This window comes from Pygocentrus nattereri, chromosome 20 (genome assembly GCF_015220715.1).
Source record: "Pygocentrus nattereri isolate fPygNat1 chromosome 20, fPygNat1.pri, whole genome shotgun sequence".
Lineage (NCBI taxonomy): Eukaryota > Metazoa > Chordata > Actinopteri > Characiformes > Serrasalmidae > Pygocentrus > Pygocentrus nattereri.
The window spans coordinates 23,426,421-23,454,209 of NC_051230.1; the positions used below are offsets into that span (position 1 = coordinate 23,426,421).

Here is a 27,789-nt window from a genome sequence, read left to right on the forward strand (position 1 = left end):
TTTTAACATTCACAACATGAAATAGAACATTCACAACATGAGCTATTTAAACTGCTGCCCTGTTCAGACTCTGTCACTTTGAAAATACAAATAAAAACAGACAACAGAAGTGTTTGAGGTGGATTTTTACTGCTGACATTACTGATAATGTAAAATAGCCTTCAGCCCTAGTTTAGTATTGCATTGGAGAAAAGAAATTGTGAAACTGCTTGACTTCTTTCTTCTGATTTCAACATTAAGCTTTAAGCTAAAAGTGCACCTGCAGTGTACCTTAAACTCAGGGTTTTTGCTTTTATCCACACAGGGAGACACGAACATCGGTCTTCCATCCACTTCCTGCCTGTCTAGCTTCAGCGCTTTCTGGGTGGCCAGCTCGTCCTCAAACTGCACATAGCAGTAGCCTCTGAATGCACCTTTAGTGGTAAACACTGGCCTCACTTCCAAGATGTTTCCACAGGTTCCAAACACAGCCCTCAATTTGCCCTCGGGTTCTTCCAGATTAAAGGCTAAATTACTAATAAACACGGTGTTGGAATCTCTGCGCTGGTCTGGTGTGGTGTCTAATGTCTTGCGAACCATGGATGAGGACTCGGGCATGGCCTGCTGGTTCCTCCGGGTGGCCGGCGGCTCTGTTTTACGTGGAGGAGCGCGCCGCCCAAAGAGGCTGCTCTCAGTCTCCATTTGCTCCTCTAAAGCCGCTGGGATGACATCTCCCTCACCCCGGTGCCTCTTGTGCGCTAGTTCTGATGGAGGGACAAAGAAAAATTGGTGATGAGTTGCTGGCACCGTTTTAATGCATTGGTCATCACTGTGTGGTGCAGGAGAGTAAAATGAACAGCATCTTTATAACAAATTTAATCCGGTCATTACCACTGAAATGACTAATAAAGCATTACATTTCAATATTTGTGGGCCAAAAATTGTGTGTTAATCATTTGTGTGCCAAAACTTCAATCAAATAACTGCCAACTTACAAAAGAAATAAAGCACTCCGAATATAAGTAAAGCATAAAATTGTGATGTGCTTGCTTGGCTTGCTACAAAAAAAAAAAAAAAAAAACAAGTATGAAACAGTTTGTGTAATTCACTGCAATCTGTAAAGTCTTATTCTGCAGCACCTCCTTATTCTCTGCCCCTACCTGTTTCCTCTCCCCACTCATCTTCACCATCATCCTCTGCCTTCCTCTTGTCTCCTGTTCGGTTCGTTTTCTGGCTCTTTTTCTGGGCCTTCTTTTCAGCCTTGGCCTTCCGGCGCTGCTCAGCTCTCTCTTCCTCATGCCGCACCAGCTGGGCCTCTTTCTCCGCCGCCTGTGCACAAACACAGCTTTAGATCACGCATGAAATGCACTCATGCATCTCAATCTCAAAACCATGAGCACAAAATTTCTCTCACATTTTTGACCCTGGATTTTAGACCCTAGAATTTCTAAAAAGTGACCAATCTTAGTTCCATTTATTTATAAAAAAGGACTATTAACATTAAAAACACATATGCTTTAATAATGATTTAAAAATACATAAAACAATCACAACCATTTAGGTGCTTTTAAATGAAGATGAAAGATTAGATTTTTCATGAGTGAATTTTTAAATGAAAAATTTTATTCAAAGAATGCTGTCCTAGGTGTCACTATCAAAACACAGTTTTAAGTCCATAGGAGAAATCTTTTTTTAGCCACACCCCTGCATTTTAGAACAGGAAGTGAGACTGCAGAACTCATTTAGAAGAAATGTGACATTTCCAGCAGGACAAAAATCTCTCTCCTAAAAACAGATACGGAGTAAACAGCTATATAGTAAATTGCAAGCAGGAAAATTTATATAAAAAAACAATAATGCTTTATCCATCCTCACTAGAGCCTACTGGGCTGGAGAACACCGTGATACCACCAACTTATCACTGAAAGATAATACGCTGTATCTTAGGCTCTCTCCTTCACTCTTAATTGTGAATGGTAGATCAGTAACATGGATGTGGCAACGCACCGGCTTCAGTATAGAGATGAGAGATCTAGTCCCATCTCCGGTCGGGGTTGGACGGCTCATATAGTCTGCCCCGGTCAACTCCTCTTATTTCAATTAGCTTAATACAGCATCTCGATACATTCCGTCTAGACTAGTTCTGACTGCAGTACAAAAAGTGCTAGTGAGTAAGAAAAATGTGACTTTTCCAGCTTGCCTCTCTCCTCAAAAACAGATATGGAGGCCGGAAAGGCACTGAAAGTAAAAAGAATTACCAACATTTTACAAATTGCTCCCTTTTTTTGGCTCAGTAGTGCCTATTCTCTCCTAATGGCTAAAGCTGGCGCTGCTTTTAAAAGCTCTGTGGCTAAAAGGCTACAAAAATAATAGAATCTCGCCTTCACTCTCTGCTCATTCACTCGATTCAGCCTGGATTCAGTCTTCTGCACAGCAGCGTCCCAGTCCTCCAGAGAGCCTGCCGAGGGTCAGAACAGTTAATCAGACGAATAACGACAAAAAAAAAAATGAACAAACTAAAGACAGTTGAAAAGAAAAAGCCTGACAAAGTGAAAAATGATGAATAATTCAATTAAAAAGAAAGAAAAAAGGACAATAAGAAAGAGAAAAAAGAATGGAAGATGAATGCAGAAATACAGACAGGTATACAGACAAAAAGACAGACAGAAAGACGGAAGGACAGATGAAAGGCAAATACAGAAATACAAAAAGATACATAGAGACAGATGAAAAAAGATAAAAATACGAAAAGACAGAAGGAAAGAAATATAAACCAAAAGACAAATACAGAAGGATAGAAATAGACAGACAGAAAGATATACAGACACCAAGAAAGTCAGAAAGAAAAGCTGAAAGAAAAGAAAAAGAAAGCAGAACATTCTTAACTTTATCATTATGCGACACTTCACACATTGTCCAGTTATCTAAACGCACTGTGTAAATATCAATGGGGTAATTGGGCTTATTTAAAAAGGACAATGTGTTTATAATTCAGACCAGGTCTAAACTCTGTCCATGATTGGAAAATCAGTTGTGTAGTGACGTGAAGCAGAACTTACCCTCCACCCTCTCAAAGGTGATAAGAACTTCACACACATGCTCTGGGTAATCAGAAGTACACTGAACTGCCCGGTGCAGAGCTTTCCTACAATGTACAGCATCTCCATATGATCTGAGTAAACAAACACGTGTGCAGAGTTTACATCCACATCCTGAGCTTTTCAAAGACTTTCATCACCAAGCCCATATAAACTAATTAACACACAACAGCTGGTCATCTCAAACACAAAACAGCCCATTCTGAACATTGCTGTATAACAATTATATGATTAACAGGGAAGCACCAAAATTGAGAGAAAAAGGCCATACTCTAAAGATGTATATTTTAATACTTTTAATTGTAATACATATTGCAGCCCAGATACTGTAACACATACTGCAGCATACAAATAATACATACTGTAACATAAAATTAGCAAAATCTGATGTAAAATGCATGACTGTATTTGACTATTTGTATTTTACAACTGGGTGAGCAGTGACAGAAAAACTGGATCATGAGATCTACTGAATGCAGTCTTTTTGGTTTTGACGATTTTCTAATAAGCCCAGATACAAGCATTATGGCAAGTTCTTAAAGCACTAAAGCTAAACATGTTAAAGTTTGTGGACTTTGATGATGTAAACGATCACTGTAAATTATAACACCAACCTCTCCAGGTTGTAGTATTCCAACCACATGTTGGCGTATTTGGCATTCCCTTTTGTCATGATGTTATCCCACAGTTCTCGTGCTTTCTGCATATTCTTACAGTGTAATGCCTGTTAAAAGGAAATAAATAAATACAATAAACTGAAAGACCTCCAACAGACTACCATAAATGGTCAAATTAATTTTTTTCCCCCAACTTATGGAGGCTTTTTAACCTAGGAAACAGCTCCTAAACTGCACAGTTTATCCCTGCAAGATTTGAGTCTGACAGTCATCTCCTAAGAATCATTTTAAAGGATCAGTTCAACCAAAAGGATCAAGAACTATTAGCGAGTCTATAGTACAATAATTGCTATGTCAGTATTTGCAGTAAAAGCGTATATTCAGAGCCAAATTTTGAATGCAATTTAGTAACCACCAATGACTTGTACTCAGCAATTATTAATGTCATCTGAGTAAATCAGCATTTACATTTAAACTGTATATTTAAACAATGTATGCAGTTTAGTAAAGTATAATGTGCTGCTGATTGTTAAACAACAGCATTTACAGTTAAATCATACTCAGAGCAATCCAATGCATGAAATACAGTAACCACCATTGAAGAGATGCTAATAATGGGTAACTGACAGAAATTTGTCAACCTAGATATTTACAAACAATGAATGAAGTTTCATAAAGCACAATTGCGTGTTATGTAAAAGATATTCTAGTAAGTGTTAACCACACCTTCATTTACACTTAAACTACTCCTTAAATGGATGTCTCAGTATTGCCTCAACTATTGCCTGAGAAGGCATTGAAGAGACATTAAGGAACAGGTTAAACAGTCAACAGGTTTAAGTTATCAAATGTTTTTAAAAATGAGCCTAGCCTTAGCACTTAAGGGTCTGTAACAGTAGATGAAAGTGACTTATTATAGACTTACCTCTATTCTGGCCCAGATTTGCATTATTGTACAAGACAAATCACCACTCTCACTAAACCCTGCAACAACATGACCAAAATAAAGACATTACACAATCATGACAACCACTGATCAGCTGTGCTTTCTGTTTACTGATAATGTGATTACAGTGATTATTAAGAGTGATTAACAGGAAAAATAACATGATATCTCTCAACATCTAGTCACAATGCATTCTACATGAACTTTTACGGTTTGTCAGAAAACTGAGATTCCTGTCATTTATTAGTGGTATTAGTAGTGTGTGTAACAAAACAAGACTGATTTTGATACACATGGTGAATGAAATATATGGAAAAAAAAATAATCTGTGGCCTTTTATTGTAACGTAAATGAAAGAAAATGAATCAAAGTGTCGTAAAGCATCACTCACTTTCCTCCACATCCTGTTTCAGGTAGTCAAGACAGCGTGTGAAAGCTGCCCGCAGCTCCTCTAACTCTCTGCTCCCCTCTGCAACCAATTACCAGAAAATAATCAATAAATGAATAAACAGTAACAAAAACATATTTAAGAGTTAAACAAAGAGGACAGGCCTTGAAAGACACTGTATTACCTTGTTAGTTTATCTCTCTGGAACTTCTACGTATGATTCATAATGTCTTGATATGTGAATCATTTAAAACAAAGTTTTTATTTTTAGTATTCAACAAAAAAATAATTTGTCCACCTCTAAAATTCTTTTGAGTCTTGATTTCAATGCCATGTACCAGTGATTGGGGAAAAATAATATTAACCAACAATATCACGTGTTGCTTCACCATCCCACCACCAATCACTGAGTGAAAATGCTCAGTTAGCTCAGAGACTCTCCCTGATACTCAATCACTTGGAAATACATCACAGTATGGAAAGAAAATTTGTTTGTGTCAGAAACATAAACAAATAAACAACAAACATCGGTTTCACATGGATTTTAAATCTATATGGGTAGTAAAACAGCCCTTAGAAATTCTTGCCTTTGCTGAAATCGACACGTCTTCTCAGGTAGTCCAGGTATGACTGCCAAATCTCTACATAATCAGTGGCCTGTATGAAGCCAGCATTCAGGGCCTTCTCAAACACATCTGTAACAGGAGAAAAAAAAAAGAAAGTTATCCTTTGCAATTATATGTATTAATTACTGTTCATTTCTTACTCATAGTTCACTTAAACTGGCTGACAGACCTTGTTGAAAGTGCAGAATCTACATATTCAGTAAGTAGGAAATAAGGAAAAATTCTTACACATTTTCAGTGCTTGATGATAAAACTAGCGTGCAAACCTAATGATACAGAATTTTGTATTCAGCTGAAGCCAGAAAGTTTACATATACCTAGACCAGTGGTTCCAAAGAAGGCCTTGAGCACTAGGTTGGGGACCACTAATCTAGGTTTATGCAACCTAAACCAAGTCTGAGAAAGGAGGCCCACAAACCTGACAGTTCTGTCTGGGGAAATGGGCAAAACTCCGGCAAAGTATTGTGAGAAGCTTGTGGAAGGCTAGCGCAAGTGTTTAACTCAAGCTAAGCGATTAAAAAGGCAATGTCATCAAGTACTTGCAAAGCATACGTAAACTTTTGACCCACTTTAAAAAAAAATATATAAAAAATAAAATAAATATATAAAAAATAAATAAATAAATAAGTATAAAGTCTGCAAACAAATGCACAAGAAAAGATATTTGACATTTCAACAGACCTGTTATTGAAACTGCTGTTTCTTTTCTATTTTCATATTTCCATTTCTATCCAGTGAGTACCTGAGACTATATGATGCTCTGCCCCATGCCTCTCCAGAGCCAATATGTAGCTTTTCCACAAGCCCATGGTCCAAGGACAGTTCCGGACTGCTCGTTCATGACACGACAACACCAACTCTTTGATCTTCAACTGACGATCCTGAAAAGAGGTGTTGAGAATACAGCAGTAAGACTCTGGATTTCTGGCTACTCTATTAAAATAAGGTAATTTCTTTTGTGTTTCTATAATTAAAGACACTGGCTCACAAGCCACTGAATGCTATCAAATTTATTAGCTCCCTAATTTAGGGTGTGCTTCATATAAATGATACGTAAATGAGGTACTGGTAGGCTATAGCGCTGATTTCACGCAGTGAAGCTAATTAATAATTAGCGCTCCAAGTTCGGCTCATTTACACACAAATTTGGACGATTAAATTTGCAATCTTTTCACAATTTGATAAATTAAAGCTAATGTTTCCTAACTGCCCCTTTCAACCTGTAACCAGCCCTCACTTCATCACTGTCACATACGCCTATGATTCATGTTCAACAAACTTGATGGGGTTGCTCTCAAGTAACTGAACAGCTTGATCTCTGATTATGATTAGGTAGCTATGTGTTCATCTAAACTCTGAGACAGTGCTGGATAATATGACCTTAAAAAAGATGATCAATACCTACATTTAAAATAAAAAAAAAAAAAAAAAAAAAAAAAAAAAATTTTAGCAACATTAATAGTGCCAGTCTGAAGTAACAAAGAGCCAGACTTAAGGTCAGATTGATCTTACAAGAGACCATGGCAGCTGTTTTACATTTACACACACAAAAAAAAGAGCCTGTTTAATTCAGGTTGAAAAATGTAAAAGCCAACTACAACTGAAAGGATATGGGCATTTAATATATTGTATTTACATTATTTTGTAATTCCACTGTGCTTTATTGTGGTTTGTACTAAAATGTCTAAGAGTTCTGACATAGTGCAGCAAAAGCTTCAAATACTTTGATATTCACATTTATTGTTGTCAAATTTTGATTGCTGCCCTAGTAATGGAAATGACCATTTTAAAGCATCTGAGTATTTTTACTTCTATAGCTGCCACCTGACTTGCAAACCGCTCATCATTCCTATAATCATAAATTAGCAACATATTTCTTCCAATTATGTTTCTTGCCTCGAGAGTAGATTTATGCACACATTTTGCATGCAGGATCAAGCATGCAGGACACTGCTCATCATTACCAAGGCAGTCTGTAAGTCTGGAGGGTGCTGTAGTGCTTTGTGCCAAAGCAGCGTAGGCGTTCTTCATCTGACACACAACACTTCATCAAAAACCAAGCAAGTAACGACTGAAACCCTTAAGCAAAAGCTATAATATGATTAGAGGTAAAAGGAGCATATAATTTGGTTAAGTGGAACTGGCATCAATTTAATCACCTCTGCACAGTACAAGCAGGCAACACAGGATTTAATTACATCACATTTGCTCTAAACACACTACAGCAGACACTAAGAGAGAGTTCTGAATAAAGCTAAAAGCCAAAATGAGTCGTAAGGCTAAATACCGCGATGCGCATTAGGCTCGGTTTAGTATACCCAGTCAATTACATTCATCGCTAGAGGAAGAAAAAAAAAAAGCCTAGTGAAAAATTTCGCTAATGTGATGAGGTGCTCTCTATGGGTCTTTGTATGAGGTGCTTGCTCTCTCCCCCCATTCTGTCCGTCTGTCCGTCTCTCTCGCTCTCTCTCTCTCCCCTCAGTCTGTCTGTCTGTCGCTCTCTTTCGCTCCCCCCAGTCTGTCTGTCGCTCTCTTTCTCTCCCCCCAGTCTGTCTGTCGCTCTCTTTCTCTCCCCCCAGTCTGTCTGTCGCTCTCTTTCTCTCCCCCATTCTGTCTGTCTCTCTTTCTCTCCCCCATTCTGTCTGTCTCTCTTTCTCTCCCCCATTCTGTTTCTCTCCCTCTCTCTCCCTCCGTCTGTCTCTCTCTCGCTCAAAGCCCCTAAAAGGCTCTCAAATATATTGAGGCTGGTATGCTGTGTGGCTTGTGCATCTCATTACCATGTCATTAAAATGCTCACGAATGAATTAAGCAGGCTGAAGCAGGCATCACACATGCAGAACATTAAAGCAGAGTTGTGTGCATTAGTGCTGTAGAGTGCTGTCTAGCACAGGCCCAAGTCTCCCACTGGTGTTCAACTCGATCAGGATCTGGTGACTGAAGGTCACAGCATATGACTTTATTCTCACATTCATCAACCCATTAGGTGATTCCTCCTGCACTGTGGATGAGGACACCAGCATCCAGGAAGAGACACATTCCAACCAGGATAGAAATGACACAATAAAGGTGACAAAAGAGGATAAGTGAACCCAAACCATGCAGCAGAAGTTCTTTTCCTTTGTCACCTGTCTGTACAGCACAGAGCTAGAAATGCAAACAGGAGGGATTCTGAAGCCAGAAATTTTTTTATACTTTCACCCATTTTAATAGATGAAACCACATACACAAGTCTATTTGAGACACGGTCTCATTCATTCATTCATTCATTCATTTATTAAATACAGTTTGCACAGTGCTAATTATTAGTGTATACATTTACACTACATCAGCAAATTAGCATGTGAAAAACTAAAGAAGGAAAAGTCAGACACGTCAGACAAATGTATCTTGGTTTATCAACTACATTTAAAAGTAAGGTGTGGCAACTTTGCACATTAGATTTTGCCTGAACTATTGTGTTAAGTGTTCACACTTTTGTAAAACAGAAAGAAAGTAAATAATCTATGAACAGTGCTTGATGTGGGTTTTGACTGAAACCTTGACTAGAACTCACCAGATATGTAGTGTATTTGGCCCAGAGGTCCGGCACCAGGCAGTTTTCTGCCAGTGCTCTCTCAAAAATGATCTGAACTCGAGCCGGATCACCCTCCTTCATCTCATAGTCGATGTAGCCCTGATACTCTGCCAGCTTCGGTGGCTCGGCCATCAGCTACAACACAGAGAGAAGCACTTTTCTAAACCAAACGGTGAGTTTAACTACATTCTTTTGACATCACGTTTTTTTTTTAACAGTTTTAAAATGAACACAGAGCTGGGCAATATCAGAACTTTAAGAAGTTTTCATGATACACAATATGGCTCAATAAATATCTTGTCTGACATCGGTCATCATAAGTTCGAACAAAGTAAATAAACTTTTTAAAATATTATCAAGAACTATGACGGATTTATACTCAACATTTCACATTCTGTTCTGCACTGCACACAATTAAACAGGACGAAGTATGATTACATTGAGAGTGAAAAATGCAGTTGGAAAGTGAGTTTAAGCACTGACGACATCCACAATATGCTCAGAAAATTGTGACCATACCTAATTACAATGATAAATATGGTCATATCGCCCAGCTGTAGTTAAACATGCTTTTGCCCTTCTATGATTTGTGAATTTTGACAGCAATCACAACCGTTTCTCAGGATTCGACCTGAAGAGATGTTTTGTGCCAGAAAAGTTACGTTATTTTGTTTTCAATCACTGGGTATACTAATACTACTACTGCTACTACGACTACGAAAAATGAAGAAACCAGGAGTTTATTTTTACCTTAAAAGGCCTATGCTACAAATGCACTTGACAATTAAATAATTGCAATTTGTGTTCTTGTAATGTCTCAGCTAAATTTTTGCACATATTTTGGGTCTGTACTCTCATTTCAGTACTTTGGGAATTTGCCGATAAATCTCCATCAGGTTTAACTTGGGTAGAAGAGGACTAAAATCCATGCCTGTGACTTCTAAATTATAATTCAGTTTTTACACATAATCAGCAGAGATTTATATTTGCTGGTTTTATAGCTGCTAAAAATACAGTCCTGCAACTATAGTGAAGTCTAAATCTGTCCTTATGTTTTCACTGGTCTGTAAAACAGCAAATTTAGAATGCACAACTGCTTGACTAAAAGAAAGCAGGTCATAGTACAACATAGGCTTGGATGGACATCGGTGCTACCCTAGAAGATCAAAGGGTTTTTCCCCCTTATCTCTTTTATATAATCTGTTGTTTTGGATTGTAATTCTGCTAATTGTTGTGTAAAAGACAAACAACTAATCAGACAAAAATGATAATATACTTACTTTTGTCATTTTGGTATTAACACTTATTTTGTGGTGGAAAATTCCAAGAAATTCAAAATATACTATACATGTTGTTTATATGCATTTACAGCCCCAAAAGCTTAGTGCATGGTGTGGAGGGTTGTTACCAAAGCTTCCTCATGCAGCCGTCTCTTCTCCAACTGCTGTAGAGATCGCTTGTAGTGTTGCGTGACCACCTCAGACACTCCCTCGTCCGTCCAATCAGAGTATTCCGCAAAGGTTCCCTCCATATCTATAAACAATACACACGTTAAAAAAAAACTCTAAAAGAACTGAAAAGCAAAGTTCTGCTTTACACCCGGCATTCACCTGGGCACATCAATTATAAGGGTTAACCTCACTTTTAAAGGACAAGAAACTTTCTCAGAATGATAAAAAAAAAAAAATTAAAAATGAATGTATGGGAAATATGGTTAGCTTTCATCCCACAACTTTTGATTATTATTAACTACACTGGCTCTGTCTAAAAGACAGGAGGCTGAGCTGGAGGTGGCAGAGATGAAGATGCTGAGATTTTCGTTGGGAGTGACAAAGATGGACAAGATTAGAAATGAGCAGATCAGAGGGACAGTGAAGGTGGAGCAGTTTGGAGATAAAGCCAGAGAGGCCAGGTTGAGATGGTTTGGACATGTGTTGAGGAGGAATAGTGGATATATTGGGCAAAGAATGTTGGAGATGGAGCTGCCGGGTAGAAGGAGAAGAGGTAGACCTCAGAGAAGGTTTATGGATGTAGTGAAGGTGGACATGGAGATGGTTGGTGTGAAAATAGAGGAGGCAGTGGATAGGGCAAGATGGAAGCAGATGATCCGCTGTGGCGACCCCTAAAGGGAGCAGCCGAGAGAAGAAGATTAACTACACTGGCGATTTCTCCCATTCGTTCACTAAGGCCAAGTCCCAACACCTCATTCTGCCAAATAATCTAGACTGCCTTTAGGGAAAATAAATCATGGCTAACACATTCCAAGAATGGAAAATGCAAAAACAGCTTCACAATACTGCAGTTTTTTTATTCAGTGCCTTTTTGTGAATAAATCATTTTATTGTCATTTCAATGTTATTCAGAATAAAACAGCCTCATTCTGCTTTTGTTTTTTTACACTCCTGATTGCTGCAGCCATGAAGAGAGACGTTTTCTCCTACAAAAGAGCAAAAAAACTAAAGCCAGGGGAAATGCAAGCCAAACTGCTCCTGGAGTCCAAGTTATGCTTTGGCTCTGGTAGAGCAGCTCTATCCACTGCATCTCTGGTGCCTTTTCATCAACAGAGAGAGGGAAAGAGAGAGAGAATGTAGCAGACAAAGCCAGACCATCTGGCTATGCGCAGGTGGAATGGGTAGCTCTTGGCTCAAGCTGTGATAGAGGAGAGTCAGCGATGTCTGCAAGCACCTGATGGCACATGATGCATGATGTTCTTCTTACTGAGCTTTCTCACAAAATGGAAAATAAAAGGAATTGTAAAGCCTTTGCTGTTCCTTCTTTAAAATACTATTCTTTATTTCTCCATCCTCACATAGCAATTGTGTGATTCTGGAACAGAGTTGCACCCACAAGCCAAGACATGCACTAATTTACACTGCAGTGCTGCAGTAGAGAAGGAAAAATAAACATTTTATGTTTAGGCTCTATACTGATGCTCATGGTCATTATAATTCACTCTGAGACACAAAGACTGACTGCACACAAGAGACTGAACAGAAGAAACAGAGACGGGGGGGTGGGGGGGGATTTACAGAGAAAAGGAGAGAAAGAAAAAGATTAAAAATAGAAATGAAAGAGATAGGCAAAAAAAGAAGAATATCCCTCATCAGAGAGGGCCAGAGAGTCAGAGAGCCAGAGATAAAAAAAAACACACCCCTCACCCATCAGAGGAATGGCCAGCTGGCGTCTGAAAAGTGTGTGGATTCTCTCGAGCTGAGCATTCAGCTGCTCCTGCTGCTCTGGACTCGCAACACCGCCGGGAGGAGGCTACAACAGAAAACACATAATATTCTCACAATATACTATTAATATTCTCACAATATTCTATTAATATTACCAGCATAGCTACAGCACACTTGCAGCATACCCACAATTTTTGCACAATGTTTGCATAATCTACCCATATTCTTCTCATACTATATTACTGCAATTGTACTCACAATATACTCTCTTATCCAGAGCGACTTACAGTTTGATCATTTTACACAGGTAGGCAAAGGTAGTGTTAGGAGTCTTGCCCAAGGACCCTTACTGGTATAAATGGTATAGCTTACCCAGGTGGGGACTGATTCCCAGTCTACAGCGTAGAGGGCAGAGGTGATACCCACCACACTATACCAACCATAGCATAAATAATCTCACAAAATAACCAGTATAGTATAACTATACTCAAAACATTAACAATTTACCCATAATTCACCCATAACACATGTGTTGTAATATTTTTCTAAAGCCACAATATACACTATTTTCACAATGCACTCATTACATTCTTATGATACTCAATACTCACAACATTCTCACAATTTATCCATAACATTCTCACAATGTAAATAAAAATCTCATGATATACACATATATCTATTATGTTCCCATAATATTCTCATAAAATGGTCATTAAATACCTTTCAAATCTTAAAATATCTACAACATAGCTATGCTACTCACTACATAATCATAATATACCCATAAAATTCTCACAATGCATTGAGAACATACCCAAAATATTCTTACAATAAAAGTTTCTTACACATAAAGTTTCCACAATATACTCATACCCCCAACTATTTTTACAATGTAATTATAATACAACCATAACATAGCCATAACAAACTTAATATGCCCACAATCTTCCCACAGTATACACTAGTCATAACATCCTTATGTCATATTCCTATGTTCTGGCTGATCAAACACAGACATCAGAGAAGGTTAAACTTCAATTAAAGCAGAGCAGAGCATGGACATTCAACCCTACTCTAAAACATATATAATATCCTGTAATATTCACTAATGCCCATCTTGCTATTTACATTAGTTTAATGGTAGCTGAACAAAGTACACCAGGTGGATGTTCAGGGTCAGGACAGTGATGTTTAATCCCATCGGAACTCAGGTCAACATTTAATCTTCCATCTAATTTCCTGTCATACACACCTGCCATTTACAAAGAACAAACAATAACTGAAACAGGCACTTTTAATTATCAGGTATCCCTAAATTTGGGACTGTTCTAGGAGCCCTAAAGCAAACCCTGTAACACACAGCCCACACTTATACAGCATTAACACTGCAATTATCAGTCTTCTCAGTTGGTTAGTTGTTGTCAAAGGTGATTCTGGAAGCAAGTCAACACATTATATTACTCTATAATGTTTAAGCACAAAAGTCTATCTGGGCAACATGGTTTTTGTTATGGCTTCTATTGCTTTCTGGAACCATAAAAGAAGAAGCTGCTTGTTGTACAGATGGTGACTGAAGCAAAATGAGAGGAAAACAAAAAAGACATGAAGGTTCAATTAGCTCGTTAAGTAAATAATAGCCAATACACATCTATTACAGTTTGTTGCATCCTAGTCAGCATTTAGGATCAGCTCTAATTGCACACATCTGATATTAAGATGCCAAAAGCAACCAGGATGATAGGAGTTCATGTTGATACCTGTAAAGTGGAGAGGATGGCGATCTCAAACTCCCTGTAGGCCTCCCACAAGGCGGCTCCTTTGGTCATGTGCAAACCTACAGCGGTCAGAGCCCTCTCGAAGATGGCGCGCACTCTGTCAATGCCCCCAGGAGCCCCCATCCCACCTATAGAGTACTGTGCATACTCCAACCAGATATCAGGACCTGTTAGAGTGAGGGAACAGGGAAATGGCACTAAATAATAGTACACTCAGTAAAATTACATTTTACCCTCAAAGCTCTGTATAACACTGTGTATATAAGAACTCTGCCTCTAAAATCAATACTGCTTGCTTTGCCATTCACTAGGCCTGTGCTTGTTGGTACGGGTGGGCCACAGAATAAAATTTTATCATTAGCATGATAAATTATGCCACAGTAAATTTTCCAGAGTATGACGACATGTCATCAGTACTGAGAATGTCTGCATACATAAAGTCATGTTCTTTCTATCAAACTCCAGCAAGATCCATCAAAAACCTGTCTCAGCCAGGAAGCTTTCACTGGACTGGGGTCAGATCTTCCATCTGATCCAAAACATACCTCAAAAAAAGAAAAAACGGTTTACTAACCAAAGAATCAAGGTTTTACCATGGCTATCCCAGTCCCCTGAACTAAACCAAGCAGAAAATCTGTGGGAAGTCCACAATCCTGGACCTTGAATTCTGAAGGATCAGGAGAGGTTCTTTACGAAGAAATGGTTTTAGATCCCTTGCCAGGTGTTTAAGTAAAAGACTCAGAGCTGTTATCTTTCCAAAATGAGGGTGCCAAGAGTTTTGGAAGACACAGATTCAGGAAAATATTTCATAATGAGATTCAATATTTTTCTCCAAATAAAGTTTAGATTTTTTGTTACCATTTTGAATAAAATAAAAGACAAATAATGTTTTTTTAACCGTCTGTTTTACATAGGTCTGCTAATACTTGTGAAGGGCACTGTAACTAGTATATTAATTATACAACAGCATGGAAACTATCCAATTCCAATAGACACAGTAAAACTAATTTAATAAATTAATTGAAAACGTGCAATGCACTCCTTCCTCTCTCTCTAGAGTGCGCCAACTAGTTACCAGCACAGCCCTATGAGTCACTAGCCCCTTTTACATGTACCATTTCACACAGCAATTAAACAGGTTAAGCTGCAAACTAGACTAGAAATCCAGGTAAGATTTATTGGGCAATCTATCAGCACAAGACCGTGTACAAATCCCAGGAATTTACCAGGAGGTAAACAGAAACCATTACATTATGGGGAACCTTGACAAGGCTGCTGCACAGTTTATATTAAAAAAAAAAAAAAAAAAAAAAAAGCACATGCAGTGCTTTTGAATAACTTTTTAAGACAAAGGCCCTCTCCATGGATCACCACCTTATCGTGGTGGAGGGGTTTGCGTGCTTGAATGATCCTAGGAGCCATGTTGTCTGGAGCAAAAGCTCCTAGTAGGGTCTCCCATGGCAAACCGGTCCTAAGTGACAGGTCAGACAAAAAGTGTGATCCATAATAACCCCTATGAAAAGACAAAAACAGGACTTGTGTACCCTGCCCGGAACATGGTTACCGGGGCCCCACCCTGGAGCCAGGCCTGGGGGAGGGGCTCGCCAGCGAGCATCTGGTGGCCGGGCATTTACTCATGGTGCCCGGCCAGGCCCAGCCCGAAGGAGTTACATGAGTCCCCCCTCCCATCGACCCACCACCAATGGGAGGGGCAGTAGTAGGGGTTCGGTACTTTGTGGATCGGGCAGTGTCCGAAGGCGTGGGCCTTGGTGTTCTGATTCTCGGTTGCTGAAACTGGCTTTTGGAACTTGGAACGTTACCTCACTGGCGGGGAAGGAGCCCGAGTTGGTGCACGAGGTTGAGAGATACCGGCTAGATATAGTCGGCTCTGGGTCCAATCTCCTTGAGAGGGGCTGGACTTTATTCTTTTCTGGAGTTGCCCATGGTGAGAGGCGGCAGGCAGGTGTGGGCTCTCATAGCCCCTCGACTCTGTGTCTGTATGTCGGGGTTTTCTCCGGTGGACGAGAGCGTAGCTTCCCTACGCCTTCGGGTTGGGGAACAGGTCCTGACTGCTTTCTGTGCTTATGCACCGAACAGCAGTTCAGAGTACCCAGCCTTCTTAGAGTCCTTGGGAAGGGTGCTTGAAAGTGCTCCTCCTGGAGACTCTATTGTCCTACTGGGGGACTTTAATGCTCACGTGGGCAATGACCGTGAGACCTGGAGGGGTGTGATTGGGAGGAATGGCCTCTCTCATCTGAACCCGAGTGGTGTTCAGTTTTTGGACTTCTGTGCAAACCACAGTTTGTCCATCACGAACACCATGTTTCAACACAAGGATGTCCATAAGTGCACATGGCAGCAGGACACCCTAGGCCGCAGTTCAATGATTGACTTTGTAGTCGTGTCAGCGGACTTGCGGCCATGTGTTTTGGACACTCGGGTAAAGAGAGGAGCTGAGCTGTCAACTGATCACCACCTGGTGCTGAGTTGGATCAGGTGGTGGGGGAAGATGCCGGTCAGACCAGGCAAGCCCAAACGTATAGTGAGGGTTTGCTGGGAACGTCTGGCAGTTGAACCTGTCAGATTGATCTTCAACTCACACCTCCGTCAGAACTTTGACCAGATATCGGGGGCAGTGGGGGACATTGACTCAGAATGGGCCATGTTCCGTTCCTCCATTGTTGAAGCGGCTGACCGTAGCTGTGGCCGTAAGGTAGTTGGTGCCTGTCGGGGTGGTAATCCTCGAACCCGGTGGTGGACACCCCAGGTGAGAGATGCCGTCAAGCTAAAGGAGTCCTACCGGGCATGGTTGGCCTGTGGGACACCAGAGGCAGCTGGCAGGTATCGACAGGCCAAGCGATCTGCAGCTTCAGTCGTCGCCAAGGCTAAAACCCGTGTATGGGAGGAGTTTGGTGAGGCCTTGGAAAGTGACTAAGTCGGCTCCGAAAAGATTCTGGCAAACCGTCAGGCGACTCGGAAGGGGAAAGCAGTGTGCCACTAGCACTGTATATAGTGGAGATGGTGTGCTGCTGACTTCGACTGAAGACGTTATTGGGCGGTGGAAGGAATACTTTGAGGACCTTCTCAATTCCACCGACACGTTCTCCAGTGAGGAAGCAGAGTCTGGGGACATGGGAATAGGCTTGTCCATTACTGATGCCGAAGTCGCTAAGGTAGTTAAGAAGCTCCTTGGTGGCAAGGCTCCAGGGGTGGATGAGATCCTCCCTGAGTTCCTCAAGGCTCTGGATGTTGTGGGGCTGTCTTGGCTGACATGCCTTTTCAACATTGTGTGGACATTGGGGGCGGTGCCACTGGATTAGCAGACTGGGGTGGTGGTGCCTCTTTTTAAAAAAGGGGACCGGAGGGTGTGTTCCAACTACAGGGGAATCACACTCCTCAGCCTCCCTGGTAAGGTCTATGCAGGGGTAATGGAGAAGAGTCTGGCTTATAGTCGAACCTCAGATCCAGGAGGAGCAGTGCGGGTTCCGCCCTGGTCGTGGAACACTGGACCATCTCTTCACCCTCTCCAGGATTCTGGAGGGTTCATGGGAGTTTGCCCAACCTGTCCACATGTGCTTTGTGGATCTGGAGAAGGCATTTGACTGTGTTCCCCGGGGTATTCTGTGGGAGGTGATTTGGGAGTATGGGGTACATGGCTCTTTGCTATGAGCCATTCAGGCCCTGTACAAACAAAGCTGGAGTTTGGTTTGCATAGCCGGCAGTAAGTCAGACTCCTTCCGAGCGAGAGTTGGATTCCGTCAGGGATGCCCTTTGTCACCGATTCTATTCATAGAATCAGGGGATGGAGGGTGTCCGGTTTGGTGACCTGAGGGCCACATCACTGCTGTTTGCAGATGATGTGGTCCTATTGGGGACATGAGGCCGCGAACTTCAGCTTTCGCTGGATCAGTTTGCAGCCGAGTGTGAAGCGGCCGGGATGAGAATCAGTACCTCTAAATCCAAGACCATGGTGGAGGAGTGGAGGAGTTCGTATGTCGGGGTCTTGTTCACGAGTGATGGTACAAGGGAGCGGGAGATTGACAGGCGGATTGGTGCTGGGTCAGCAGTGATGTGGGCTCTTTACCGGTCTGTTGTGGTAAAGAAAGAGCTGAGCCATAAGGCAAGGCTCTCGATTTACCGGTCGATCTACGTTCCCACCCTCACCTATGGTCATGAGCTTTGGGTAATGACCGAAAGAATAAGATCGCGAATACAAGCGGCCGAAATGAGTTTCCTCCGCAGGGTGTCTGGACTCTCCCTTAGAGATAGGGTGAGAAGTTCGGTCATCCAGGAGGGACTCGGAGTAGAGCCGCTGCTTCTTCGCGTCGAGAGGAGCCAGCTGAGGTGGTTCGGGCATCTGGTTAGGATGCCTCCTGGACGCCTCCCTTGGGAGGTGTCACAGGCAAGTCCACCTGGGAGGAGACCCTGGGGAAGACCCAGGACACGCTGGCGTGACTATATCGCCCAGCTGGCCTGGGAGCGCCTCAGAATCCCCCTTGGAGAGCTAGTGGAAGTGGCTGGAGAAAGGGAGGTCTGGGCCTCATTGCTTAGGATGCTGCCCCCACGACCCGAACCATGGATGGATGGATGGATGGATGGATGGATGGATGGATGGATGGATGGATGGATGGATGGATGGATGACAAAGCCAAAATTACCAATACCCCAAAGCCTCAAATACAGCATGTTAAAAAAAAAGATGGGTTGAAAAAGAAAGCATATACATGATCTTTGCACTTGTCTTCTCAGTGTATTTGACTTTAGCAGTTTTTCTGTGTTCCAGCGCTTTAACAGTGGTCAGTTTCTGATCGCTGGGCCACTGTTGGGTGGGTACTTTTCGCATTATCGTACTGTTCTGAATTGGTTTACTACATAAAATGACTCAAGATATTCAGGATGCTCCTTACACTGACACACTAAGGATCCTCTCAATCAGTGTCTGTGGCACTCTTCTCCATTTCAGCATGCCGGGTTATGTGATAACCAAGAAACCAAGTTCGTTAACAGAAGCTAACTTTAACTTAGAATAGCTTGGTAGCCTTTGGTAAGGTTCGGTTCTTTTAAGTGTGGTCTGGTCATTTTTGCTGTAGGGTTATTAAATCAGGTCTTGTTAAAATATTAAAATGGCTTCAATACATCAAGTCCAATACATCAAACCACTGTTACTGTAGCTATGCTTCATCCGTTTTGTTTTTAATAACTGATGTAAATCATAAAACCCCTGTTCATGCTTCGTGAGAGGACCATTCCGTGGGTGGAAGGCTGCTGCCCTGTTTAACAAGCGCAACAATGAATAAGAACATTAGCAAAAGAAGGGTGTCAGTAATTTTTTGTATATGCAATGGCAAGGAAACAAGTTATAAAATCAGCTGGCTTAATGATATTTACGCTTCCCAGTTACATCACAAAGGGAAATATAAAAGTGGGACAGAACAGGATTGTGTAACCCACAGACTAGGTTGGATGGTTTTAGTTTTTTTTTTCCTCTGGGTTCTAACCTCCTGTCCACACAAAAAAAACGGAGCTTTACGTCAAAGAGTTTGTATGATCAGTCATATCATTTCATTACATGATGTTATTGACCATACAGAAGCTACTTCATTAATTTTGCTTTATCATTAGAGGAGAAATCTAGGAAAAACAAATCTTGGACTGCAATGGAAAAATTGACTTGTCACTTTATTGTTGCTGCACCCAAAAGTAGATTTCTCAGGAGCAATGCAGAAAATTTAGTTTTTTTTTTTATTAAGATAAAACCTTGTATCTTAATTTAATGAGTGAAACAGTACTGCCAGACTGATATCTGCAGGTTTTCAGTTCCTAACTAGTTGGATTGGATGATGGGCTCAACAAATTAATATTAAAGCAGATGTTAGTTGCAGCTCTAGTTGTGAAAAGAGATAGATATTGACTGTTAGTGTAAGCCAACACAAAGGACTCAAAAAACTGTGGAATTTCCCTTTACGCTATTAGCGCAGATGACTTTTCTACTGATCAGAAATGTAAAATTAACAGCACTTTGTAACACCTTAAACCCACCGCAGATCAGGTGCAACGAATTTAATGAGCTACTCATTACGTACTCAGTGCCAAAATGTCACTGTCAAACGGAATTACAAACTGCTACCAGGAGACTGAGCCAGAATGGTTACCAACAAAAATCTAATTGATGTTATTTAGACACCTTGTTTAAAAATAAATAAATAATTTTTAAAAATTCAAAATGGGTGCAAACTTACAGATGTAGTCCTTCACAGCTTTCTCAAAAAGCTCGTATAGCTTCTCCCGCTCTGCCTCCTCGCCCTCGATCAGACCAATCTCATCCTTCAGCCAGTCCAGCCAAATCTCTGCAATCAACCAGATGCAATAAGCTAGTGCTACACAACATATCTGGATTTACAGTATTTGAAATGCTAAAAATACAAATAATTGCACTAATTTTTGTTTCCATCCTCTGTTCCAACCTGTATGACATCAGAAAAAACAATATGAAATATTGTATCATTACACTTAAAGTAACATATCTTTTTGCCATATCACCCAGCTGTACTTCAAACCAGTGGTGAGCTATATTGGGAAATGTATCATTATTAATAATTTCCCCAGATGTGGGATCAAAACAGTATCACTTAATCATCATGATAATTTATGTTCCAATGTGCTTTTCTGAGCATCAGCACTTAAGAGCCCAGATCCTACACATTTCTTGCATTTTATTTTCTCCCTGAAGCACACTTATAACATTTGTGCTCATTTGTGTGTCAAATAGTCTGTTTAAGGGATAAAGAGAGGCTAGAAAATGGCTATGTTGCTGTGCTTTTAGAGCTCACACACATAAAGGAGCTTCTGACTGGCTGCCTTGCATTGTACCTTGTTCAAAAGGCAGTTCAGAATGAAAAGCGCCTTTTAACTTCAGTGTGAACAAGTGGCAACAAACTGCTGAAGGCTGAACAGGTAGATATACGCAAAAATGTTGATTTTTGTCACATCCCCAAACAAAGTCATCAATAAAATAAGTAGTTTAATGGACCTGATATGGGCCCTTTAAAGAACACTGAGCAAGTTTCATTAGAGAGCCAAAGAGCAAAATTATCCCTACTTAATTGCACTTGGTGCTGTAGTGTATGTGGACCACTGACAAAAAATTTTTGCTTCCCTTTTTAAATTTTTTCTGTTTCAAACTCCAATAAACCATATGTTGTAATGTATCTATTTATTTATCTCCCTCTCTCCTGTAAAGAACTCTCCCTTCCAGTAGGTTTGGAAATTACCTGGCGACCTGAATCATCTGTATGAATCACTGACCCTGGGGTGAGCAGGGACTAGCAATCTATAGGCTACATACACTTCAGACAGCACCAAAATGCCACACAGTGAGGTACAAGTACAGCAGATCTTTACCATTGTTCTTTTGCTTCTAAAATACACATCTTATGTAACCAGAATCTTTTACTCTGCACAGCAAATGAAATAATACAGAAGATCCCAGCTACAGAACAGTACAGTTTGTCCTGAAGCCACAGTCAGAGATTTCAGAACAAAAAAAAGCAGTAGTCACGACACTGAGGTTTCTACAACACTGAGAGGAGGCATGATCACATCAAAATAAAGGCCTGACTGAATGAATAGCCCATTATACAAACAAAGCTTTCTGAACATAAAATGTTTTCATAGCTTGCAAAAAGAGAAGTCTCCCATTTTGATCAGCATGTGGTACGAAGGAAAATTAGTTATACTTGTTTGCCCCCCCCCCATCAGCAATCAGCGATTATGTACTTTACATCTCAAGTAAACCATTTCACAAATAACTATCTATACAGCAGAAAGAAAAATCCAATCTCAGCCAATCTAGCCAATTCAACTGAATATGTGAATATGAAAAAAGTACTGTGCAAAAGTCAGAGACCACCCTTCTTTTATTTAATTTCCAGTCAAAATGACCGCCAAGTACAAGTTATTCATTTTTTAGCTTCAGGAAACAAAACATTCAATAAATAATTACACATAACTGTCAACAACTAAATATACCTTTCCAAATTTTTTTTATATAATTTTTTATTATTATTTTATTACAGCTTCTGTTCTTTTCAGGAGACTTGCTTTAAGTTTTTCAGAAATCTGTAGAGATATTCTTCCAAATTTTCAAAGTTCAGTCTTGGAAATTGCATTTTCTGCCTCTCATGATCTAATGAGGTTTGGACTACTTTTCTAAGGAACAGCTACACCTCCTTTCAGACTCATAACACTGAGTTGCCTTCTCGTAGTTGAAGGAAAGACAGAAATACATGTGATGTTTTTGTCAAAGTGGAGCTTTTCTCATATCCCACTTTAAAAAAAAAGGCAACACAATCAGGCGGCATATGAGAAAGAATAAATAGTGCATCCAAGGCAGAAACTAGATATGGGGGGATATTAATCTTATTAAAAGTAAAAAAAAACTGATCTCCTAAACTACATGCTTACCAGGGCTGCTTTTATGCTAACATACACAGACCAGCTCAGATGAGTTTAGTTTTGTTCTCTGGTTTCCCGTCCACACAAAAACAGAACGTAATGGTCACTTAGGTTAACTTCAAGGTTTCTATTCTAAATTCTACTTTCAGAATTTGAACGTGAGCTACTAAAAACATCTGAAATTGACATCACATCCACAGTTACTGCCATTTCACATGTGCTGAGCTATTTTAGGTCACCATGTCTGACATGGTCGATGAGTGGACTTTTAGCATGTGATGAGCAATATCATGTTTCATTACATGATGCAGTGAACCAGACAGAAGCTTCATTTCATTTTTGATTTAACATTAGAGGGGAAATACAATACTTGAGCGTGTTCCTTTGTTGTTTCTGCAGCCAAGGTTTTGAGTTTTCAGGAGCAATGCAAAAAATCTGTAGCTGTGTTAATTAAAAAATAAAAAAATAAAAGCTCCTTTTAGAACATATGAATAAGACAGGGTAGATGTTTTATATTTTATAAAGGAAAAACGATCCTTGTATTTTAATTGCCTGAATTAAACATTATTGCTAGACTACCTGCATGTTTTTGATTCCCAACTAATCGATCGAAGTCACAATACACCAAATAAACAATTCTGAAAATAGTCATGACTTGTTGTCCTAGACAAAAGGTGCTCTTTATCTGATGCGGACCGTTTTGGTGGTCTATCAGATCTTGCATGGTTGTTAGGAGTTACACTTTCTTTATATCTTTTAGCCATTTTTTAAACTACAGTTTTATTCACTTATTATCTTGGACTATCTCCTTCCTTATGCATGTGGATGCAAGTATGTCTAATCTCCTCAGAAATAACTCCTGAAAAATCAGTAACTTGTATTTGATGGCAGTTCTGACAAGTAATTACCTAAAGGGTGTTCAGACTTTTGCACAGTGATGTGTTTCTTCCTGCAGAGAAACAGATCATTTGAGAAGCCTACTTTCCAACAGCCATCTTAAGTCAAGTGACTTAATTAAAAATACAGCATCCTAAAGTTTAGTCACCAAAAAAAGAAAAGTTTTCAGAATCACGATTAAAAAAATGAAACATAACATTCTACCATCTCTATCTACAATTTACTGGGCTGTTGGAGGAGAATTTTTAATTTTGCATTAGGCTGAGAGTTAAAGTTTCACCAGCCTACTGCACATTAGACTACATACATTATATCGTCTTGTTTTATACTAACAACCACATGATGTGTCTGATGCCTGTTTTTACATTTGTAAAAGAGTGAGTGTCAAGTATTTGGTCAACACTTCCTTCACTTCATGTGCTTGAGGTGAAAAAAATGGAAGTTTGTATGTTGGTTAAATTTTCTCTTAAGTGAGAACCATTGATTTGTATTGATTTGTATGCTCACCTTCAGTAAGAGGGAAGAGTTCGCTCATCTTCTGCCTGGCCTTCCGCAGTCTGTGCAGCTTCCCTTCCTGCCTCAGCAGCTTAATCAGGTCCACATGGCAGTTATAATCAAATGCATTGATCGACAGCTGCAAAGACACAAAGGGTATAGATGTTAGTATCAAAAATGGGCAGAAAGTTAAAAGGGTCATCAGCTTATTTTGTCATTCTCTTAATGCTTTTAGCTGTGGGCTCCTGAATCACTGTGTTACTCCTGCGAAATAAAGAACAATATGGGTGGTTTTGATTGAGAGATCTTTGTCTGTGTTTGCTCTGTTTTAACTTCTCTCAAAATTAGGGGCGGGGTGATGACAAAATAGCTTGTGAATATAAAAACTAACTTTCTATGCCAATATAATGACTGAAGACAAAGCCACGCATTTAAAAAAAAAAAAAAAAAAAAAAAAAAGAGGAGGAGGGGGGAAACAGTTCGATTATTAGAGATTTTTTTACCCTCCTTATCCTGGCAGGAATGTACAGAAGTCCTCCATCAAGGTAGCTCAAAACTGAGCTTTTTCACCCCTTTGTTACTTCATTACTCAGGTGAGTAATGAAGTAACAACGTCAATTCATTATATATCACTTAAAATACCAAAGTAGTATTTATCATAAAATGTCAGAAAAAAAAACATTTTCTGATTTTTGATTGTCAGCATGCGACAGCAGGCAAGAACAATATCTTTTCAACCCCCACCGGTCACCAAGCAATCGGTGAGTTCTGAGAAATGTTACAAAGTATGTCATGATAGAGATGGAAAATGTATTATGATTTCCAATTTCATGCCAACTTTAATACAAAAAGGAAAATGGCAGAATGATGAGTTCAACTGCACTGTTTAAGCGTTTATACAAATTATATAATAAGGTACATGAGGGGAAAATAAAACAACTTGTGAAAAAACTGTAAAAGTAAGATAATGTCATAATAGGCCATTTAATGACGCATTGTTCGGTGGCCTTATTCTAGACATTTTAACCATGTCTGTGTTGAAAGCACACTGGGACATGATTTTGTGTAGTGACAACAGCATATCATCACATTTACTGCCCCTAAAGGGCATGTCTAATAGTGAGTCAGAGATGCAGCTTTAATAAGGCAGCACAATCACCATAAAAACAGAGTCATGAAAATGATACACTCAGACCGCTGGTGTCTGATCAGTCAACTACCTCTGCACATCATCAAAACCCCTTCTTAAACAGAAAGGCATCTAAAACCAAAAACCTGAAGCGATGAAAATCACGGGTATACTAGCAGGTAGTCTGTAACAGTGATACTGTGGTAATGTTACACAACTACAAGAATACCCCTCTTAAAATACACTACACACACACACACACACACACACACACACACCTTGATGAAAATCTGATCAAATGGTCCCCCTAAATGGGTCATCATTTTTGCCACAATAGGATTTTTAGTGGTTGTTTCTTTAACCCTTTAGGCCCCAAAGGAATTAAAGAACTCGTGTGGATTCCTGACCAATTCAATCATAAAAACAAGAGAAAATCAACTTTTTTAAATTCTAAATTTCAAGCTTTCCTTTTTAGATACAACACTACACATATACACAACAGTACAATGCACCAACTGGTTGCTAACATTCTTGCTGGGCATTCTGGAAACGTTTATGAGAAACCGCTTCTGTTTCAAGCTTGAAAGAGATTTTCCACAACATTCAGGAAGAGCTGGAATTACTTAATGTGAACTATCACCAACAATCACAATCAAAGGCGGAAAGATGCATAATTTAGATAATGACACTGGATGACTGATCTGCATTTACTCTGTTTCAATACTTAGTGACTTTCTGGTTTTAGAACTTCTGGAATTCAATCTCTCAATAAGGCAAAACCTTAGACCAGAGGTCACCTTATTATACAAGAGCCAGCAGAGAAGCAGGTTTTCGTTCTAATTAAGAAGCACAACTTGATTCCACTTGTTTTATAAGTTGTTCTGTCTTTTTAATTAGTTATATTAGATGCACATCAGAGCTGACTGGAATGAAATCCAGCAGCCACACTGACCCTCTGCTGATCAGACTGATGACACCTGCCTCACAAAGGCATGCCACTGGAGAACCCAATGAGGCACTCCTTTTACTATGGCAGCAATACAGGCTGAACTGGAGAGTCTGGGGCCGGCTGCACCATTTGTACTCAAGTTCAAACATAGGCTAGTTATGACACTTTTTTCCTTTACTAAGTTCAGGTTTGCAAATTATTAAATCCAAACAGACTCCTGCACACTGGTTATGCTGAGGAGCTTGCTAAACATTTACACCTCCTCATAAGTACACTGTGTCATCATTTTTAGGCATATTTACTAACTCCAAGCTGGATAAACTTGAATGCTTAATGGATTTAAGCATAGCAGGTGATGTGTATCTGTGTAATGAGGGAGGATGTGGCCTAAGGAGGTCAACACCCCATATCAAGATGTGCATAATTATTAGGCAGCTTTATTCTTTAGGCAAAATTAGCCAAAAAAGAGATTGAACTGACTCTGAAAAGTTAAATTACCAAAAGTCTCTCAGAGGAATGCAGAACTCTTGAAATTGCTAAGATATTGGGGCGAGATCACAGAACCATCAAACGTTTTGTTGCAAATAGTCAACAGGGTCGCAAGAAACGTGCTGAGAAAAAAAAAGACGCAAAATAACTGCCAAGAACTTGAGAAGAATCAAGCGTGAAGCTACCAGGAACCCATTATCTTCCAGTTCTGTCATATTCCAGAACTGCAACCTAGTTGGAGTACCAAGAAGTACAAGATGTTCAGCGCTCAGAGACATAAGGAAGGAAGACCATGAACAAGACACATAAGCTGAAGTGTCTAGACTGGTCCAAGAAGAATGTGAAGACAGATCTTTCAAAAGGTTTTATGGACGGATTAGACGAGAGTGACTCTTGACGGACCAGATGGATGGGCCCGTGGCTGGATCAGTAACGGGACAGAGCTCCACTTTGAGTCAGACGCCAACAAGGTGGAGGTGGGGTACTGGTATGGGCTGGTATTATTAAAGATGAGCTGGTTGGTCCTTTTCAGGTTGAAGATGGGCTCAAAATCAACTCCCAAGCCTACTGACAGTTTTTAGAAGACACTTTCTTTAAGCAGTGGTACAGGAAGAATCTGCATCTTTCAAAAAGAGAATGATTTTTATGCAGCCCAATGCTCCACCACAGGCATCCAAGTACTCCTCTGCATGGCTCGCCAGTAAAGGCATTAAAGATGAAAAACTTATGACATGGCCCCCTTCCTCACCTGACCTGAACCCAATTGAGAACTTGTGGGCAATTCTTAAACGGGAGATTTACAGTGAAGGAAAACTGTACACCTCTCTGAACAGTGTCTGGGTGGCTGTGGTTGCTGCTGCACAAAAAGTTGATCGTCAACAGATCAAGAAATTGACAGACTCCATGAATGGAAGGCTTATCACTGTTATTGAAAAGAAGGGTGGCTATATTGGTCACATTTTTTTTTTTATTTCTCAGAAATGTTCATTGGAAAGCTTTGAGTTGTTTGTTTATAATTCTCACTTGAACAGATGAAAATAAAAAAGTGAGATGGGAAAATGTATGTTTTTAATTTAGCTGTGTAATAATTCTGCAGCAATATATTTGCCCAATAAATGTGCACATACAGATATTCTACTAAGAAAGCCACAACTTCACTTTATTTTTCGTAAACATTCATGTTTGAGGTTT

General features: G+C 39.9%; 1 protein-coding gene across 1 annotated transcript in view; it reads right to left on the reverse strand.

Annotated features, from left to right (window-relative positions):
* The window catches only part of sart3 (spliceosome associated factor 3, U4/U6 recycling protein), a 35,608-nt gene that overhangs the window by 3,457 nt on the left and 4,362 nt on the right, over positions 1-27,789 (reverse strand). The window contains exons 2-16 of the mRNA XM_017686953.2: positions 24,044-24,170; positions 20,425-20,532; positions 14,168-14,352; positions 12,387-12,492; positions 10,637-10,761; positions 9,208-9,363; positions 6,397-6,535; positions 5,616-5,723; positions 5,032-5,109; positions 4,620-4,678; positions 3,692-3,801; positions 3,039-3,151; positions 2,361-2,437; positions 1,140-1,308; positions 271-743 (exon numbers count right to left, since the gene is read on the reverse strand). Coding sequence (XP_017542442.1) covers positions 271-743; positions 1,140-1,308; positions 2,361-2,437; positions 3,039-3,151; positions 3,692-3,801; positions 4,620-4,678; positions 5,032-5,109; positions 5,616-5,723; positions 6,397-6,535; positions 9,208-9,363; positions 10,637-10,761; positions 12,387-12,492; positions 14,168-14,352; positions 20,425-20,532; positions 24,044-24,170 — 2,133 coding nt within the window. The remainder of the gene's footprint in view (positions 1-270; positions 744-1,139; positions 1,309-2,360; positions 2,438-3,038; positions 3,152-3,691; positions 3,802-4,619; positions 4,679-5,031; positions 5,110-5,615; positions 5,724-6,396; positions 6,536-9,207; positions 9,364-10,636; positions 10,762-12,386; positions 12,493-14,167; positions 14,353-20,424; positions 20,533-24,043; positions 24,171-27,789) is intronic.